This window comes from Toxotes jaculatrix, chromosome 6 (genome assembly GCF_017976425.1).
Source record: "Toxotes jaculatrix isolate fToxJac2 chromosome 6, fToxJac2.pri, whole genome shotgun sequence".
Lineage (NCBI taxonomy): Eukaryota > Metazoa > Chordata > Actinopteri > Toxotidae > Toxotes > Toxotes jaculatrix.
Window position 1 is genome coordinate 2760329 of NC_054399.1, and position 20872 is coordinate 2781200.

Sequence of the window (20872 nt, forward strand, 5' to 3'; positions counted from 1 at the left end):
AAATCGGGCCAAATTTATGATGTTTTTGAAGCTTGAAAATTTGGTTATTTGTGTGTGTTGTGCAGGGCGAGTGCAGCCGCTAGGTGGCAGTGCTGCTGACTCTCTCACTGAATCCTTGCGTCCACTCTTGTGCACCTCTGCACATATACATTCTTGTTTGTTGAAAGACATTGTGGAAACGACTTACTGATGTCACAAAAAGACAATGCTGCAATGCAGTGTAATGTATTTCAATAGTGAAGGTTAACGTCTGTTCAAACTGCGTGGGTTTTTTCAACCCCAACACCATCACTCTACATTTTATCCTGGTCAGTGCGGATTTATCATACGCGTCTGACACTGTGTTTCTGTGTTTGTATCTTTGCCAGGTTCAGTCTCCTCTCTGTCCCATTTCAGAGTGTAGTGCTGCTCTGTCTGTCTGGACAGTGCTGGAGCCTGACTACTCAATTTGTGCCTAAGGCCATCTGTTCCCAAACAGCGACCAGCACTGGACAGTTTTCAAAGTCAACTGTATTCAGCTGGTTAGAGTGAAGTTTGTGTAATAAAGAGCCCTGTCCTTACAGTAACACAGACCTTTGATAGGACAACTGTTCCCTCATGAGGTGTTCTAAAATTCAAGCACACACTGTTAATTGTAACCCAATGTTTCAGGTATCTGTTGTTTCATTCTGTTCTTGGAGTTGTGCCAAATAAAAAAAACAGTTTCTGCAGTTTATTAATGTGTTTTGATTTATCATTTATACTAAATTAAGAATTTAATATATACGAAAATTGCGCGTATTTTTATTAGTAGCTTAAAATGTGTTGCTTCTCTCAAAATAATCAATTCTGCACTAACACAGTAGCTTGTTTTGAAAAGCCATAAAATCAATTTTGCCACTAAACTACAACACGTGATGAGACACAATAACCTTTTACAGTGTGTGTGTTTGTGTGTTACCTACACTGAAACTCCCTTTCATGACCCAACACATACTGTTACTTTACAAAGGTGAAAAGGCCTACTGACAGAGGTTATAGTAAGGATGCCTGATCTTCGAGCTATTCCTGACTCTGTCTGTTATTCCTGTAAAACATGTCTGCTACTGTCAGCACAGCCTGGCTTAGTTTTAGCCCCTGTCACCTGGTAACCTGTGGCCACTGACATGCATCCATGCTCTTATAATGCTGTGAGATGTTTAGAGAAGTGGTAGTGGGCTATTTGAAAAATCTTTATAGATTTACCTTACATTAATACTAAATTAACTAAAGTTAGATCATCTAATCTGGTTAACGTCAGAAGGCTCATGCTGGTACATTTTAATTTATACAGTTTGTTGTTGTTAGTTTTCTAGCTGACAGGTCTGGGTTCTAGAAAGTACTTTTTTGTAATACTTTTATAGACATTGATAGAAAGCAAGTTAAGTCAATCAGTCAATGGGGATTCACTGCTGGAGTTGGATCACAACAGCCTGTCTCTTCATTCACAAGTTTCATCCTCCACCCTCCCAACAACATTTAAGACATAGCCTAAGTATTACTGGATTATTTGAATGGAAGATTTGTTTAATCAAGGGTCATGCAGGCACATATAAAGCATACTTTTTTATATTCGTGGTCAAGTGCGACCTTAATTGCCTCCTGGATTTGGAAAAACAACAGATTACAGTAATCTTATTCTCACTCAAGATCTGAGGTTACATGACAACACAGCATCAACATCTCATAACGGTGCCTGCCAGGATAAGCCCTCCCCCTCTGAGCCTCAGGTCTCTGAGATGATTAGCAGCGTTTTGATCCTTTCAGTTGGTGAAGGTGTGAAGGAAAGTTTTACATCTATTGCACTGCTGTTTTTGACCATAAACATTTTTAAAAAGTGGTTATCTAATATTTACCTTAGCAGTTTATACACCATTCCAATGTTGTGATGCATGAAAAATAAGTGTTATAATAGTTACACATACGTACAAAAATTTAGGGCCACACAAGTCAGAACAGTGGGACAACAGGGTTCTGTAACTTTAAATAGCATGTTCAGTACAGCCTGTTTCAGTTTCCTGTCGGCTGCCTCTAATGAACACAACAGATATGTGGATACTTCACTATGACTAATAATCCAAATAGCAAAATGAACCTTCTGGCCCAACATATGCCTGGTCCCAGCCTGACCCATTCACCTCCACATCTGGGCTGATTCTGACTGCTATCCTCCAGTTTTGGCTGACAGCCAGGAAGAACTGGTCCAGATGTGGAAGTGCCATGTGACAGTCATGCTTTATGTGAGACAGACTTGGGTCGAGGAACTGGGCAGATGCTGAGCCAGAGGAAACACAAATATGTGGCAGAATAATTTTGCAATGTCAGATTTTCTATTCAAATGCTAAATTATACCTTTGATATGATCAAAAGCAAATCAATGAACAGGGTGTATGATTGTTTTTGTACGTTTGTGCCACTGTTGCTTTTCTAGCTGCTTAACTTGTACTGTTGAATTTCTCACGTGTGAGAAGAGCACTTTACATACGTTTCATATGTTTTTTGCTTTTGACAAAAAACACAAACAACAAAAAAGAAAATCTGATCCAGTAGTGCCCCGTGTAATATAAAAAGATATGGCCCTCCTCTGTCCTGCATTACACAAGCCCCAGGCTCACAGCACACAGCAGTAGACAGAGATGCCTGCACTCCATAATTATTGACAGGTTTGATGTACTCAGCCAGTGGAAAGTATGGGGAAATTGGAGTTTCAGTTGTCTACCCCCAGGCCCATGACTGTAATGGAAAGATTAAAAGCAGTGGTCACATCACCCAACCGGTGCCAAAATACTAGCCATTCCTCCCTGCCTCCCTGTTTATTCCCATCACCTCCATTTTTACTTTCTACCAGCGACGTTAAATAGATTATAGGGGATTCACTTATTTAAAGACTTGACCAAAAGCTCTGCAGTTTATTTTTGGATCATCCAAGAATAACCCAACTACACCAGAGGCACCAGAGGGATCTAACTGAAGTAAGTTACCTTTGTGTTGTGGGACAGTGTTCAGTAGTAGAGCAGCCAGCCAGTTGGAAGCTTAGTAGGTCAGCTCAGCGTTGTCTTCACTCCCTGTACCACTCAGCTGGGATCACACTTTCATCTGTCGTAGCAGGACTTGGTGCACCAAGAGGCTCCCTCCCAGTACAAATCCATCATGTCGCTCAGGCTCCTGCCTGCTATTATAATGGACAATGACGAGGACGACGACGGTAACTTCACAAAATGGATGAGTAGTTACTGGGGCCACGGAGCAGAAACCGGACACGCCAGAGACAGAAAACGCAGTTTCCGAAGATCTGCAAAAGCACATGTTGATCGAAGAGCATCACTTCCAACTGTGGTAAGGACCCCCAGCATTAAATGAATACAAGCATATGACTGTGTTCAACATGTATTTGCACTGACATATAAACAGCAGCCACACACTCTGAATTTCACACTTATAAATTAATTATTGTCATTAAAATTACTGTACGTATCCATATGAACTAAAAGTTATGTACAGCTTATTCAAAGACTAAAGTTGAACCATGAAGAAAGCATGTTTTTATTTAAAGAATATTTTGTCAGCCAATCACAGTAGATTAATGCATGTATACAGTGTACTCTGCAGACATGGAAAACCCACACGTCGGTATGAGCACTATGCAGACTATGTAGGTCTGTTATATTGTTTAGTAATAACATGTCCTGAATGTGATTTGCCTCCGCCAGTTTCACATCAATAATGTCTCATGATGCACAAGTACATGATGTTTCCCCAGCACACAGTTAAACCCGAGAGATGAGCAATGAGTGTGTGAAGCCGAATTCACGTTGCTTCTGGGAGTTGATATATTCTGTATGCATGTGACGGATTCCCTTACATACATTTGATTCATTTATCCATGTGAGGAGAGACGTGCTCATACAGATCGACTTCTATGTCCAGTCAAACCAAACAACAATAATCGATGAGTAGAACAGATCAGAATATTCACCTCACACCAGCCTGTACCCTCAGCATCCCGGTTTTGCAACATAAAAGTGTGATAATCAGATTACTGCTGTTGTGTAAATGAACATGACTTTCCTGAGTCAAGAGACCAACTATAATTAGGTGCGTACTTTGCTAACATGTTACTTAAGGATATTAGCGAGTGAGTGATTAACCCCATTCACAGACAGAGGCTCAGGAGAGTCCTCTGTCTGGTTCACTGCTCTTTGCATTTTTAGCTAAAACATGAGAAACATGGAAATTGGTCACTATCGTTTTACTTTCAGCTACGTTTTATTCAGTGAGGTCAAGTAAGTTATGTTTGTAATGACACTTTTCGTCTTTCTCCCTGTGATCTGCAGGCACAATTAGATGCCATGAAGCTGAACAAGCTCCATGCAGCGGCAATGGCGCCATCTCCCAGCCACGTCAAGACAAAAGAGGAGAAGGCGGAGGTCAGACCCCACCAGAGAGCTCGTCGTGCCTCCTCAGATGACAACAGCCGTCCAAAATCAGCCATCCCAGAGAACCGCATCACCACGATCCCAGAGCTCACAGAGTCATTCGATAAGAGATTCTGTGTCCGTGATAAGAGGACCGTGCCACCGGTGAGCAACAGTAACGAAAGGTTAACGAAAATTCAAGCATTTTTAAAAATAGTTTTCTTTACGAGACCAGTGTGCCAATCAGGTCCAATCAGGTTTGGTGCACTCAGCTCTTAAAGATTAAGGAGCTCTTAGAGAGAATTAAAAAGTGTATTACCATAGTGTGTTGACAGAATCACGGACAGGTGTGAACTGCATGCCATGTCCCAGAAGATCATATTATTCAGTTATAAGTGTCTAGATCACCTCAGCTTTTCAATTTGGGTATTTTAGTATTAACATTTAATACACTGTAATTATGGGTTTTGTTTTTCATCTTTCCAGCTTCTATCTCTATGATTACAAGTTTTTGTTCTTTGTCATTAACCTGCACCCTCTGATTTGAGAGATCAGTGTACCTGAACTCTACAGTACAGGGTTTAGGTTAATTACATTTGTCACCCACATCTTTAGAGCATCTGTTCTGTATCTGCTGCCACACACAGACAGTGTATGAATTATTTGATTATTCATTGTTCACATCATTTGGATCGTATCTAGCAAAGCTTTCAAAATAAAAGCTCTGTGTTTGTGCTTTACCATCAAGTTCAAACCAGCAGACATCTGACGACTAAACATCCAAATGATTTACAGTGAACTGAGGTTGTATGATAACAGTACAATAAGACAGCACTAAGACTGTTAATATATGACATAAATACTCTAAAAACGTTGTTACTGTAGTATTGGAATTCATTTTGGTGAGAAGCTGAGCGCACTGTTAAAGTCGGCTTTCTTTTACAGAATGACGACGACGACAAGTTGTGCCTGATCTGCCATGAGGACATGCGTAAAAATGGTGGAGTTCAAGAGCAGCACTGTACACACCGCTTCCACAAAGAGGTAAAACATCTTTCATGAGTCAGATTTACCGCATGATTGCATGTCTCCTCTACGCTGTTCCACTGCCCCGAACTTCCCATTGCAAAGGAGTCGTCACTTATTCACTCCAGTCCCAGCATGTCAGATATCAGATAACCATGGTGCATGAAGGCCGCTCATTCCCGAACATGCATGATGTGAAGTGATATGAAGAACAAACTATGTAAACCTGTCTCTGTGGAAGCATGGAGCACACTGACAGCTTCCTTGTGGACTGAAGACTTGACACTTACTGATCACGATGTCTCTGTTTGGTGGGTGCTGAAAGGCGGCTCGGAGGTTAGAGCAGTGTCGGCCCCGCAGCAGCAGCGAGGCAGCAGTTTGTCAGGTGAGGAGACTCTCGGATGAGAGGAGGAAGTCGGTAGACGGACCAATCTCCACGGAGAAGGAGCAACACACACCCCGTCGTCAACTTTCCCTGCGGAAACATCGCTGATATCATTCTGTGGAAGGAGGAGACTCGTTTTGAGAAGATGGAGGACCCATTGCACCCATGGGCCAAACATCAGGATTGTTTCCTGTGCTTTTACTACTATGTGGTGTGACACTGAAGTGATTCGAGTGTTCAACTCTCAGGGCTTTGACTGTGCCTGACCTGAGTCTTTGAAACTGCCCTGTGGGCCCTATTGCTATGTCAGTCGTGGAGTCATAACTCTTTCTCCTCAGTGTCAAAAGCTAAATCTGGGAGCATTCATAAGTGAGCGTTCATAAATTAAAGCCCATGAAATGAATGAAAAAGCCTTGGATTTTTAGGACTGTTTTAAAATTTTTATTAGGCAAAACTAACGAAGTAGTTTGAATTACTGGTACTTGAAGTTTCCTGATTGAATTAACTTTTATTTACCTGCTGCCATATTGAAATATATGTTACTTTAACACTGGCAAAGAGTATGTGCCTCTACATATAACCATGTTTATAAACGAGGCGTACACTGTAAAATATTTGCTTCACAGTTTTTCATAGGTGATGTTATGGTACTTCATGTTCAGTTATGACTCCCAGTTTGTTACTGGGTGACAATCTAACCAATATCTTTCATTCATCAGATGGTTTTAAATATCACACAAGGAGAATATTTTCAGCATAGCAGCAACACAATATAATTTTAATATGGCACATACTGTAGATTTAATTAGTGTGTCTCAGCTGTTGTGGTTTTTACTGTTTCCAGTCACATTATACACTATAGGGTCTGAGGACGATGTTTGAAGTTTGATTGCTTGGAAGTTATTTTAATGAAGTCCAGAATTATTGTATTTTTGTGCTCAGTTATAATTTCAGTGTATTCTATGTTGTAGCAAATTTTAAAAAGTCAATATATAATCAAGGAAATAAATTCTCAACTTTAAACGTACCTACTTTGGATTTTACCTGCTTTCTAACTTTGTGGCCAGAGGAAACTGACTGGACTTTTGTAACAACGCTCCTTCGATAATAGAGCAAAACATGTGACAACAGTGTCCTCACAGCTCAGGGTCAGGCCACTGTTTATCCTGTTGTGCATATGCTTACTGCACGTCAGCAGGATGGAAATTACCTCCTGGCATCAGTCGGAGAAATCAATACGTGCAGAAACCATAAACATTCAGCCTGGACGAAGATTAGATGCAGTAGATGTAACAATGCATTTTACATGATGTGTTTCAGTGCATGGAAACGTGGCTGTGGAAGAAACAAACGTGTCCCACATGTCGTATCCATGTGTCCATGCTGCAGCCCCTCTACTGGCCATCGTCCCGCACCACAGTCCCGTGACGGTCCTGCACCTACACTTGCCATGCCTGCATGCCCGTGTGACCCACTGACCCCAAGACCTCCACCACACCTCAGTCCTTCTGCTTGAACACCTGGGACAAACATATTGTATGAGGGTTTCATCAAAACAGTTTTTATGAAGGAGACTCTAATAATAACTCATCTACTCAAGGGAATAGAGGGAGGGCACTGGGAACTCTATGAAAGTTAAGTCATTAACAGGAGCGAGAAAGATTGTAATTTGGTCTCACACTATTTATATATGATATAAATGTGAGAGGGTTTGTCCAAATTTCATGTGTCTAAAAAAAGCTGCATTGAACCTGCAGTTATGTGAAACAGATTTTATCTACAAACAATAATAATAATGATAATTATTATTTGCATTTTTGCACATCTCATTAACCTTAGTTAACCTTAGTATTTTGACATTTTGGAAAATACGCATACTTTGTTTCATCTGGGCAGAGCCAGGCTAGTAGTTTCCCCCTGTTTCCAGTCTTTATGCTAAGCTAAGCCAACCAGCTGCTGATATTTAGCAGTTTTCTCATCTAAGTCTTGACAAGGAAGTAAATAATCATATTTAACAAAATGTCGAACTGTTCCTTTAAACAGATCTTGAACAGATGGTGGATGAGTTTTCCCTTTTCTTTGGAAAAATGAATAATTTGAAAACACAAAATATCTCCGCTTTGTCTGATAAGAAAGATATAGTGTTACACATTATCTTCAGAAGGGACATAATAATACTACTCACTGCTTCATGGCGACTAGCTTTGCTAATCTGAAGGTGAGTGAGTGCACCTACATGTTTTATACCTGTATTAATAATCTTTTCTCTGAAGTTATACAAGTGAACTCCTCCGAGCTCATCTGTCATGCCCAGTTTTCCACCTGCTCCGTCCTCCTGCCTTACCTGTGTTTCTGTTTTGCATGTGAATTATTTTGCATGTGAGTCGACTGTTGTCTCTATGCTGTTGAGCTTTCGAGCATCTCTGTTGTGTTGCATGTCAACTGTCAAATGAGAGTTTACAGCATGTGCTACATGTCCGACAAAACTGGAGTGCATGTACATAAATTTATCTTTTAAAAATATAAATAGTTGTCTTTTGGTGTATAGCACATTGAATACTACATTATAATTTTTATTTAATTTTACTCCTACTGTATATTTAGCTGTACTTAATTCAGTCACTAACCTGGTGAATCCTGGTAAATGACTATCTGAGTCTATTTAAACTATACTTACTGTCCTCTCTATGAGTTAAAAACCTGGAATTTGGACTGTCTTTCATATGTGACCTATTAAACATTTTGTTGCCGTCCTACATTTTAAGAGGATGTTTACTCATACCCCAAACTAAATAAAAACACTGTGTAACGCCAGCTTCACACTGCCAAGACGTTAGGGTTAGGGTAAGTAGCATCAGCCTTCAGCTGCTATGTTCACTGTTCTCCTGAGAACATACTGGTTGCACACAGCTCTGTTTTCCTGTGACGGCTGTGGTCTTTAATTCTTGAATAAAGACACACTGATGTGACACTCCCTTGCTAAATGTGGTTTGGTTTGCTTTCAACTAACATACACTTTTCTGTGCTTTAATATATAATTTACAGTAGTTATCACATTTAATTATGCTTACATCACTGCAGCCCATCAAAAGACCAGTAATAACAATATTCAAAGATCATGGGGTTCAAATCTTATAATAACAATGGCAATACTATAAGAGATCTTTCTCAAGACTTGACAGTAAAAACACAGGTGTAACTAATGTTAATGATGGCTCCATTCCATTTAGGTGTGTCGGTAAGTCAGCATGTGCAATTTCAAAGCCCTGTCACTGACAAACCTGACAGGAAAGCAGCCATCTTCAGGGCTGTTAGTTACACCTCTGTTTATAAAGATCAAAATGTGTCTGTTTTAAATGCTCAAGGTGGCGCTACATCTAATTCAGTGTTTAACCGTAACAATATCTCCTGCTCTGTGAGTTAATCTGTGCTTTACATGAAAATTTAAAGCAGATACTGTGAGTACTGTGCTGTAGCTATATTTTGGGGGATATCTGGTAGAGGACTTTTAATTCTACTTTTAAAAGCTAAATGTGGCTGGAATTTCATGTTGATTATAGCATTTTTGGACTCAACATGATTAAAGTTGACTACTTTAAAGAAACAGATCAACACTTTGGGAAATATCATTATTTTCCTCTTTTCCAAGATTCAAGAAGATGGATACTCATACTGTATGTCAACTAAGAGAGAGTCCTGGACATGATCCCCAGTAAAATGACAAACGTTTTTACGTTTCAGTTTGAATTCATAGTTTACTTTTCAGTTTGAATTTAGTGTGTGAATCTGAGAGCTTAAGAGGTGTTGGTTGACTACCTTTGGGTGGAGCTGTTTCCCCTGTTTCTAGTCTTTATGCCAAACTAAGCTACTGGCTGTAACCACAGGCTGTATAAGACATGGACGTAGCACCCGTGACGTCACCCATTGGTTTCGGGGAGTCGGTTTTGTGACCAAACCATGGGCATATGAGCTGCGCCATGTTGGATTTTAGTGGGAGTGCACTTTCCATATTTGGCGGAGAGGCGGTTACTCTACGGGTCAGCCCGCCGAGAATCCGCCCACTTAGCTCGGAGCAATATTTAATATTTACCGGCTTTTACCGCTATTTCCATCCACTATCCACTTACAGTTACAGCAGCACACAAACCGCAGCCGCTTACTGACGGAGCTGCTCTGTCCATGCAATGTCGAACTTTTTAACCAGAAAAATGAGACCAAATAAAATTGTAGCCTAGTATTCCCGCAATAAACGGACTCTGAGAGCACGGAACACACCGCAACAGCGTTCCTAACATTAGCTGCTCCGGTCCTCTATCTGTATCAGCAGATCGGCAATTAAGTCATAAGCCAGCGGCAAAATATGCTAATACATGCTAATTAGTGCAAACATCCAGGTAAAATAGTGAGAAATTTACTTACCGAAAAACCTGCAACACAGCCTCCTTCGACGGTCGGTTAGTACAGTCCACACTACAACAAGCCATATTGTCACAAAACCTATCCGAACATTGGCAAATAAACACGGACACTGCAGACCCTGTCAGCAGCTGGAGGTAGCCGGAGGCCTCTGGATGTAGCCGCCTAGCCCAGCCGATGCTTTAGCAAAGAGCTAACTGCCAGTGCCTGTCTATGGAGCTGTCACTCAACGTAACCCCCCCGTGTTCACGGAGGTAGAAACTATCAATAGAGACCAAAACCAAAAAATGTACCAGGCTGTAAATATGTTTTCTTAGGCTGTAAAGTTGGCTATTTTAATATGGGGGTCAATGGAGAATTGCTCCCTTCTGGAGCCAGGCCCCAGCGGCAGCCGAGGAACTGCAGCTTTTTGAACGCGGAAGTGATCCTCACTGCTGAAACCTACAACTCCCCACTTGGCTGTAACATAATAATTATTGAACAAATATGAGAGTAGTATCAATCTCCTCATCTAACTCTCAGCGTGTTTTCCAAAATATTGAACTATTTCTTTAAGGCCATCAAAATAAAGTCTTTAAAATATAAATAGAATTTTCTCACAAGAACTTTGAATGAACAGTTACTAGTTCATTACTATAGTTACTTACAGTTAATACATGAAATGTGAAAAATCCAAATAAGTAAAAGAAAATGCTGATCACTTTTTGGCATTTATTATATTATAATTATTATAATTATTTCAGACTCTGCCAGTTGTTTGCTTCACACACTCGGACTGTCACAGTTCAGGGTGTGCGGAGTTAACACTTCAGTACAACATTGCATTACACTTCTGTCATTATAACTGAGACTGAGGGACCAAGCCTCCTGAAGATAAGGACGTCCCGGTGCGTGTACGTGCTGGAGGTCTTGTCCCGTCCCGGCCTGCCCTGGCTGGATGGAAAGTAGCGGTTTCCTCCGCGCAGGGAGGGACCGAGCCGAGCACGAGCAGGCGGAGTGAAAGTGCACACGTGGACACCTGAGACTGACGTGGACTTCAGCCAATTACAGCACGGACTGATGACGTCGGCTCCCCTCAGTCATCCAATGGGATGGTTCATTGTGGAGTAAAGACTCTGGGCTGTTTGGAGTCGGAAAAATGAGAAAAAAAAGGTTGTGAAACGAGTCTGGTCTGGAGGCTGCGGGGTCTCAGGAGGGAGCTGATGTTTACTTCGTGTTTTGCTGAAGAACAGAGGAGAAAACTTTCTTATCTGCCACCGGAAGATGATTGGTATGAAGACAAAATGAGGATGCTTTGATTTCTGTGGTTGAAAATACTTCCAGCAACTTTTCATCTCCAGAAACAAATATACTTGGGTAAGACCCCCCCTTTTTCTCTCTGTTATGAAGGGATTCAAGGCTACTGTATCTTGTACAGTAGCTTTATGCTACTCACAAAGAAACTTATTGTCTATATACCCCCCCAAAAAAATCATAAACGTGTCCATACAGTGAGCTTCTATGGTGAGGACTGAAGTTTACGTCTAGAGGCTCAGTAAACCACAAACTCTCCTTTGATTCTTCACATCTCATAATCTCAGAAGGAAAACTTGTTGGCGGAGTTATCTCATGCTGAGGTATTTAGTGAGATTTTAGCAGGCTGTACAGTATGTATTCATAAACGTAACAGCTTCTGTCAGAGCAAATAACAAAGCGAGGACTTTGTTACTCAGAATATAATTTCTTTCAAAGGCCAGTTACTGTGTGACACAGTTGAGGTCAGTTATTTAAATAGCCTCACCATTTTGTATCCCCTTCTAAAACTCTATTCTATTCTACTCTATTCTATTCCTTCTGGAGCAGTAACACCTAAAGAAATAATGTACAGCAGAGATCATAATACAACATTATTAATATTTCACAAAGTGCAATGTATCTCAGTGTCCGAATTATAACAGGTTTCAGTCTTCTTACTGCGTAGGTGGTTTAATAAAATGATTTCCTAATCTTTAAAGACAAAGTATAATTCTTATTAATATAATTTATGTACGAAAGGCATTAATGCCATTTATAGAAACCTTCTATAACATGTAAGAGCTCTGTATTTCCAGTGTTACTCAGGGAAAATACAAAAGTATTAATAAGTCAGTGTACTAGTAATATAAATAATTAATAATAAAATTATATGATCATTATCCTTGACTCATCAACATGTATGCAGTACTTCAGTGTTGTAGTTATTCAACATGGGATGAATTTAACTGTACACTGTTGGGTAGTTTAATCTGTTACAGTGCATCGTAGTTGGTTGACTTTTGATTTGAAGTGTAAAAAGCAGCATAAACTGGAAATACTCCCGTAAAGCACAAGTACCTCAAAACTGGACTCAGGTACAGTACTTGAGTAAATGTACTCAGCTACTTTACAACACTAAGTATAATAAATGTGTGTTTATCCCTCACATGAAGAAGTGTGTGAACGACTGACTCTGGAAGCGAGACAGCACAGATGTTGTCGTTGATTAAATCAGCCAGACACTCGATGGTCAAAGCAGCACTCCAGTGACATGGCGGAGTGATTGCCATGACGACTGAAGTGTTTTCCTCAATCTGGAGAGGATGCACGGGCAAAGGGCCGTCTGACACAGATGAGTTCAGTCTAACATCTGAAACAATCTGTTTGTATTGTGTGTCCACCTTCAAAAGGTTCCCTTTGTTGCTGGGCAGAGTATTACATGTCATCTCCATCACAAAGGACAGTTCATCCATACACCTTATCCCACGCTCACTATTGATGACACTCCTGCTTCGCTCTCAGAGTTTATGAATCATTATTCAGTACTAAGCGGACTCAGGCAGGTGTATAAAGCTCGTTTACACTTATTTCATATTTACTAAGACAACACAGCCTATGACTGACTTTGAAATGGTTTGTTTTTGATCATGATGATGATCATGTATTTCCTTTATTGGACATTTGTTTGCTCCCTTCAGAGAGAGTAGGAATAGACAGCAGATGATGTCAGCCTGGTCTTCACCCACAGACAGCAGCACACATCGATCAGGTGCAGTTTTAATAGTTGAGGAAATGATGGGCAACAATCATTACCAAGGAGAACGTGTGATCAGTGTCAGTTCATGAGGTGAGCAGTGGTATAACTCAGAGGAGAACAGAAAAACGGCTCTGTCGTACAGTGCAGTGGAGCAGACAAGTTCACATTGTTTAAAGATGAAAGTGCAGGCCTCTTGAAGCTTTAACAGCTTTCTTTCCCCGTCTACATACACAAGGTCAACTAAAGGGCTGTCGCCAACACAGCACACATCGATCAGGTGCAGTTTTAATAGTTGAGGAAATGATGGGCAACAATCATTACCAAGGAGAACGTGTGATCAGTGTCAGTTCATGAGGTGAGCAGTGGTATAACTCAGAGGAGAAAGGAAAAACGGCTCTGTCGTACAGTGCAGTGGAGCAGACAAGTTCACATTGTTTAAAGATGAAAGGGCAGGCCTCTTGAAGCTTTAACAGCTTTCTTTCCCCGTCTACATACACAAGGTCAACTAAAGGGCTGTCGCCAACACACACACAGTAATTATGTCTGATTATGCTGTTTAACTAAATTGCAGGCACTCCTGCACTTTTCCCTTCTCATTTCTTATTCCTTCATTTGTGCCAACCATTCTAAAAATACTGCATACCTGCTACTGGAAGAACACTGTTTAAAATATATGTGAAAGTGCATAGGAGATGAAAATTTCTTGTTTGTTTAGATATATTTGCTACCTGTATTTAAAGGAAACTAGGATTCTTTACTTGCTGGTGTAATATAGAGGCAGTATTTAGAATAAACACAGATTTGTGCTGAGTAAAAATCTGTGTTTTCTGCTGTAGTGCAAGAAGAAAAAATGTTTTTTAGATTATTAAGATAGCAGCAGTGGTAGTTCCTGAGTTGCAATTAGACATTTGATAAATTATCCATAATGACTGCTAATAGATCTGTGTCCTCCCACGATTCAGGTGTTGTGAGTCATGGGGAGTTTCAAGGGCCATGCTCTACCTGGGAGCTTCTTCCTTGTAGCTGGGATCTGGTGGACAGGAAAGTACTCGCTCTGGCACGCCACCCGCAGGAACAAGAACATAGGCTCCACTCGACTGGCCAGCAGAGCCTCACAGCGCCGCTTGGAGATCATCGAAAGCTCCGTCATACTCTTCTTCTCTCTTATTGGTAAGCAGGTCTCTGTATCCCTTTAAAAACATTTAGCAAAGACTGTGAGTGATATGAACTTTGTGAAATCTTTAATGACAGTCCGTACTGTGTAGTTAGAGTATGAAAACATAGGTGTTCACAGTATCCACAGTATTTAATGAAGGAGATCTGAGGGTTTCCTCTGCCATATTCCCCAGGGATGCTGGCAGAGCAGTTTGCTGCAGGTGGGCCGAGGCTCCAGTTGTATGACTTTGCAGAGAAACACTGGGAACATCTGATGAACTGGCAGCATGCCACCATGTACCTATTCTTTGGCCTGGCTGGGACTGTGTCTCTGATTATCCACACCACAGAGGCTGCCCCACTGGCACTGGATAGGTTAATGCTGGCCATTTCTTTCTTTAATGAAGGTAAAAAAAACATTTTTATTTTCCATTCTTCATTTTGATGTTGTATTTATTTAGCTCCGTGGTTCCCAACCATGTTCTGAGACGTATTTCCACAGCCCTCCCAGATGTACTCCTGAACCGCTTCTTTAACATCACCTGTCACGTCCCAGATGTGTTCGTCTTCAAACATTCATCCATAAAGCTATTGCATCAAATTATTCATGACTTTTAGCAAATTCAGTTTTTATCTGTGACTTTTAGCTATTCATTTTAACCATGTACCCGTTGCTTTTAGCTTCACTTTTAATTCAATTTGTTATCTGTTATGTTTGGACATTAATTTTAACCACTTACCCACTGCTTTGATCATATTCGGATTACAGCAGACTCATTTCCATGTCGGTAACTGGAAAAGTGCTCTCTGGGGTACAAGCAGTTCTGGCCGGGAATCACTGCTTTAGACCACAGACATACAGGATATCCTGCATTAGCATCTATTTTATTAGATCGAATGAGACTCACTCAGAAAAGTGCACATGAATTGATGCTTATGACTTTAGACAACAGAACAAAAATGCAGTCAAGAGGTCGTCTGAGAAATGTCAGCATCATACTAACAAAGTCATAAAAGGGTGAAATCATATTTTACCTCACTTTTGTCCATGATGCCTTTCATTTGTTTTTGCAGGATTTCTTTTCCTCTACCACCTTCACGGCAGAAGTATGCTGGACGTCCACGTACACCATCTGCTGCTCTACGCCATCTTTGGAGAGGCTCTTGTCGCCTCCCTTGAGGTCTTTCACCGAGGCAACATCATTCTGGAGCTGCTGCGGTGTACCCTCACCATCCTGCAGGGAAGCTGGTTCTGGCAGGTAAATCTGAATCTGTGCATGTACGAGCAGAATCATTGGAAGTTCAGGAGAGTTTCCTAACTTATAACATTACCCTCTCTTTTGACACAGATCGGTTTTGTGCTGTATCCTCCCAGTGGCCCTGAGTGGGACATGAAGGATCCCAGCAACATGATGTTTATCACCATGTGTTACTCCTGGCACCTTGCCTTCGCCATGCTCGTCGTGAGCGTGCTCTATTGCACCATCAGCTGGTGAGAACCTGCTCCATAACGGATTGCCTATAAGATGCTGGACTCGATCGCCTCTAATGGCCCTCCCTCAAAACTGGTCTCTGTTGTGTTTTCTCCGTAGTGTGGTTCGCTCCAGATTGAAGAGGACTCCTCCGATGGAAATGGGACTTCTGAAGCCCAGAGAGAGGGACCCAGAGTCAGAGGATGAGATTTTATGAAGAGGACGGTTGTTCACCTACATAGTGACTCATGTATATCACAGTTAAATCAGGGTTCAAATGTTTGCAGCAATAGGCCTGAAAGCAAGGCATGCAGACAAAAAAGGGATAAGGACGTGGTCTCTGGATGCTTAGTTTTAGAAATATATCTCTACCTCTGCCTTATTTTAATCAGCTGTATGCCCCTTTTAGCCTTACTCTTATTGTTCATGGCTATTTATTCAGCTGTGGCCAAACACTTATATACTATTCTTTCATATTCTTTTATTATTATTTACACATACACCATAAGTGAACATAAACCCATAAGGGTAAGCTTTATGGATCGCATGGATGGATCATTTGACTTGCCTTACTCTTCTTGTCAGACATGTTGTTAAGTAGTGCCATCGTGTGGTGAAAACTATGAACATCATCAGTATAGCATACACTACTTGAAAGTAATTTATGTGGCTTCTTTGTGCTGTAATGTGAGGAAGCTGAGTCACACGTGTGAGTCAAATCTGATGCCAAACAATAAGAATTTCAGTAAAATTCTTTAAATGTTTACATTTTGTTATTTGACATTACTACAGACTCCATTATTGGTGCTGTTGTTGTTAACGTCTGTGTTTGTTAGTGCAGAATATATTAAGTGTTAATGTCTTAACATTGTCTCTGTGTAGGGATTTACTGCTGAGGCTGCAGCAGAGGCTAACATGTTGTTTGTAGTAATCTTATCATACACCCTCCCACCATCTAAATACTTAGGAATATTCATAGAAGCCATGGTGCTGTAAATGTTATTTCTACTTTCTCACATCACATCACATCACATTAAAACCAAATGATCAAACATGCATCACACAGTCAGCCCAGCAGGAGGTAGTCATTTTCTCCTATCCCTGATAAACTGACCCTTCAGATTTACTTCTGTCAGGATGGTACAGTATATACAGTATGTACAGGAGCAGCAGGCGTCAACAAAGATCTTCTATGCTGAAGAAACCTGATCACTCAGTGCTTAAAAAGGTGGCCTGTGTCTGATGGCACTGGGACTCTGGAGTCTCCTTTTCTACAAATTTCTTTTGTTTATCAGACAGTTTGGTATGTTGCAGACATGAAACAGCTGAAACCAGTGATTGCTGTAAGTACTGACTAAGCCTCTGCTTATTTTCTTGATAAACAGTTTTAATGCCTCAAAACACTCATTATCATTGCAGAAGTCTAAAACTCAAATATATTCAGTTTAATGTCACATAAGACAAATCATCATAATTCAAAAGCTAAGGAATGTAGTTAGATAAAATATTACTTAAACTATTAATCACAAGAAGCACTGATTATTTTTCTGATGACCAATGATTGACTAACCGGTTCAGCTTTATTTATGATAGTTAGAAAATGCTGATTTGCTTAATTTGGATTATGTCCATATACACTTAAGGTAACAGTCAGAAACAATCAACAACTTAGAGCTACATTAATGTTACCTGCTACCTGCTGACGTATGTGTGTATCTAAGGTGATAAACACTGATACTCAATCCAAAAAACAAAACAAACATAAAAATAAACATATAAAGTAAGGTAAATATAATAGTTTCTATAGCAGGCTGACTGTGAATTTGCTTTTTTAATCTGACTAAATTTCCCATGTTTTAAGATTTACTCAAACGGATGAAAAAAAAAACAGATCAGAGTGAGACCTCCTGCTGTTTTTCCGTTCAGGTGTGACTAAACTGAAGTCATCCACCTGGTCAGGTAAGCAGTCAGGCTGCCAGCAGCCATGTGACGTTGTTGTCCATCCACTCAAGACTGAGGAACCCGGCAACTTTCCTCCGTCGCTCCAGGAAACAGTCCCATTTCTTCGCACCTCTCCAGTCGACTGTGACGGACCTTCAGCTATGGATAAACTAAAATCGGTTCTAAGCGGCGAAGAGGCGCGCAGAGATGACCGAACCGTTTTAGAGGTAGAACTAAACTCTTAACTTCAGCCTACACTTCTTACAGCGTGATCCCACCTGAGACGCTCGCGGGTAATTGAATCTCACCTGTGTCCCTGCAGACAGTGAACGAAGCCTCCACTTTGGGATGGGGCACGCGTCTGAAGGGATTCGTCGCCTGTTTTGTGATCGGGGGCGCGTGCACAGTTTTGGTAAGATCGGTAATACATTTCTGTATTGATCCCCACTGTGTGGCGTGTTCCGCTCCACGCAATGAGGAAGAGCGCAGAGACAGGTGATCGTACAGGTTCTTCTTGCTCTGAGGAATGTGGAAGATGTGATGTTCATTGACTTGGTAACACTAACCAGTCCTGCCAGCTGCAGCTCATAGACACAACACGTGCAGCTGATGTGTGACCCACAAGATCCGTAGTGAACTGTCCTCTTCTCTGGCCTGCAGGGAGTTTGTATGCTCTTCCTGCCCAGGATCGGCCTCACGCTCTTCATCGTCTTCTACACCTTTGGAAACGTGTGTGCTCTGTGCAGGTCAGTGTCCACAACACCACCCTGCAAGATCTAATCAGATGAAAGACGCTTTGTATGATATGATCAGCAGTGAGCACCAGTGCAGTGCAGTATATACAGTATATATATATATATATATATATATATATATATATATATATATATATATATATATATATATATATATATATATATATATATATATATGTGTATATACATTATTCATATTTAATTCTTACATTTTTGACCACGTTCATCAGCACCATGTTTCTGATGGGGCCAGTGAAGCAGCTGAAGAGGATGTGTGACAAAACAAGAGCGCTGGCCACCACCATTATGATTGTAAGTGCACAGACCTAATGTTGATCGAATGTTGATGTGTCATGTATTTGTTTCTTATTTGTCCGGGACAAAAGACAGTGTTGTTGATTACATGTGTCCCCTTCCTTGCTCCAGACTTGCCTTGTGTTGACTCTCTGCGCAGCCTTCTGGGTGAGTACAAAAACACAAGTTATCACTGTCTAACCTCAGCCCTATGTTAACAGCTGATGCATTGATTGTACACAGTTAAGTAAACGATGCAGTATTGTTTATTTCCAGTGTTTTATAGCAGTTTTTTGTTCTTACAGTGGAAGAACTTCGGACTCGCTTTGTTATTTTGCATCTTGCAAATCTTGTCATTTTCCTGGTGAGTCACAATTTCTCCTGAATTTTAACTGATTATTTCAGTCTGAAACTATTGTCAGCGTGTGACATGAATGTGTTTTGCTTCCAGGTACAGTCTGTCATACATCCCGTGTGTGAGGTTTGTCATTTTAATCCTGTTTCTTGCACATCAGCTGCATAAATATTCAGAATCAAAACGCCATTCAAAGCCTGTCTGCATGTCTGATTCATGTAAATTACTTTGCAGGGAGGCAATACTGAAGATGGTGTCTATGTGCTTGAGATGAGCCCTGTCTTTGTGCTGAAGGTTCTGGCTGGATGAAGTGAAAGGGGCAGGTCTCTTACTGAAACAGCCTCCCTGTGGTTCTGCTACAGAGAGTCTGTGACTCTCACTGCTGCACAGTCCTCCACTGTTTATAAGGGAACAAGACAGATTTTATCTCCAAAGATGTCTCTTTTTCTTGGTTATGCTTTATTATTTGAGCTAATAGATTTTTTGGTATGTATTGATTACTGCAGTTTTTATGAATGTGGGTAAATGTTGTAAATATTTGTAATAAATAAATAAATGTAAATGGTTTTGTAAATTAAAACATGACAACCTCATTATTTCTGTCACCTGGGGGAATAACTGCAACACAGTAAATACAAGCTTCAAATGTCCTTTCACCGAGCTGAAAATGACATGCGTGAACTTAAATTTGTCAGTTCGTGATGTGAAAAATGTAGTGGCCTGAATCGTTTAATGTAAAATTTAGTGCGTTAAAGTTGTTTTTGCTCCTAAGGAACAGTCCAAAAGCTCCAACAGTGGAACACATGTACATATTCAACATGCTTGCTTGTTTATTTTTCCTGATTTCATTATTACTCCCAGTGAAAAGTTTTACTTCTATAAAGGAGTCTTCAGCGGTTAAATAAATCTGGCTAATATTTATGTGAAACACAAACACACTTGTTATTCTTGTTTCCCGAATTACCAAAGAATAGTGTTATTTTGGTTGTAGCACTGCTCAAAGGTCACAGAAGATATATTCAGAAACATAGTAATGAGCTTGTGTCAGCAGTTAAGCTGAGAATCACTTATCTAAAGACAGAGTTAGAGACGGTGGCTCCCGATGGCCAATACATTCCAAAAATGATTAATCTGAAAGTTTTAAAGACTTATGAGAGAACTCTTCTCTCATTAGGAAGGAGTTCAAACAGTTATAGCTGCTTATATGTAAACGTTTAGTTAAACCTTGTGTATTTTCTGTTTGACAGATGCGTGACAGTAATGTGATCTGGCTCTGGTTCAGTTTAACATTACACAGGCATAACTGTCTTATCCTTACAGCCTTATAATTATATGAATTTCTCTGTGATGCATTGTGGGTTTGAATTCTCAAAACATTTCAACATATTCATATTTCATACTTCATTTCACACTACAATTTACAGGTAACTTATACTCTATACTCCATATATTTGACTACTGTAATTACTTTTAATATATAACATACATGTGTTACATACAATAGCTTCTACAATATGATGCATATAGTTCCAAAGATCCCAGCAGATCTACCAAAGCATAAACGCAGTCATTGGCGCGCGCCTTTTCCTCAGGGTCACATGACCCAGTC

General features: G+C 40.5%; 3 protein-coding genes and 1 long non-coding RNA gene across 4 annotated transcripts; 3 read left to right on the forward strand and 1 right to left on the reverse strand.

Annotated features, from left to right (window-relative positions):
- Positions 1–3066: 3066 nt before the first annotated feature.
- On the forward strand, positions 3067–6248 carry lnp1 (leukemia NUP98 fusion partner 1). Its single transcript, XM_041040008.1, has 4 exons — positions 3067–3354; positions 4353–4598; positions 5379–5477; positions 5785–6248. Exons 1-4 carry the CDS (start codon positions 3169–3171, stop codon positions 5950–5952), a joined length of 699 nt encoding a protein of 232 aa, XP_040895942.1. The 5' UTR covers positions 3067–3168; the 3' UTR covers positions 5953–6248.
- An 8017-nt stretch (positions 6249–14265) lies between these two features.
- Positions 14266–17313, forward strand: tmem45a (transmembrane protein 45a). The gene is made up of 5 exons (XM_041040007.1): positions 14266–14461; positions 14641–14853; positions 15521–15705; positions 15796–15938; positions 16039–17313. The coding sequence occupies exons 1-5, from the start codon at positions 14266–14268 to the stop codon at positions 16133–16135; spliced, it is 834 nt and encodes a 277-aa protein (XP_040895941.1). The 3' UTR covers positions 16136–17313.
- LOC121183129 lies at positions 14345–18292 on the reverse strand. Its single transcript, XR_005894190.1, has 4 exons — positions 18168–18292; positions 15482–15717; positions 15187–15284; positions 14345–14481 (listed from the first exon to the last, which is right to left on the reverse strand). It is a non-coding gene; the product is annotated as an uncharacterized LOC121183129 (long non-coding RNA).
- Positions 17876–20185, forward strand: sft2d2a (SFT2 domain containing 2a). Its single transcript, XM_041040009.1, has 8 exons — positions 17876–18086; positions 18182–18271; positions 18520–18605; positions 18845–18926; positions 19041–19076; positions 19214–19272; positions 19360–19389; positions 19498–20185. The coding sequence occupies exons 1-8, from the start codon at positions 18021–18023 to the stop codon at positions 19535–19537; spliced, it is 489 nt and encodes a 162-aa protein (XP_040895943.1). The 5' UTR covers positions 17876–18020; the 3' UTR covers positions 19538–20185.
- Positions 20186–20872: the final 687 nt, after the last annotated feature.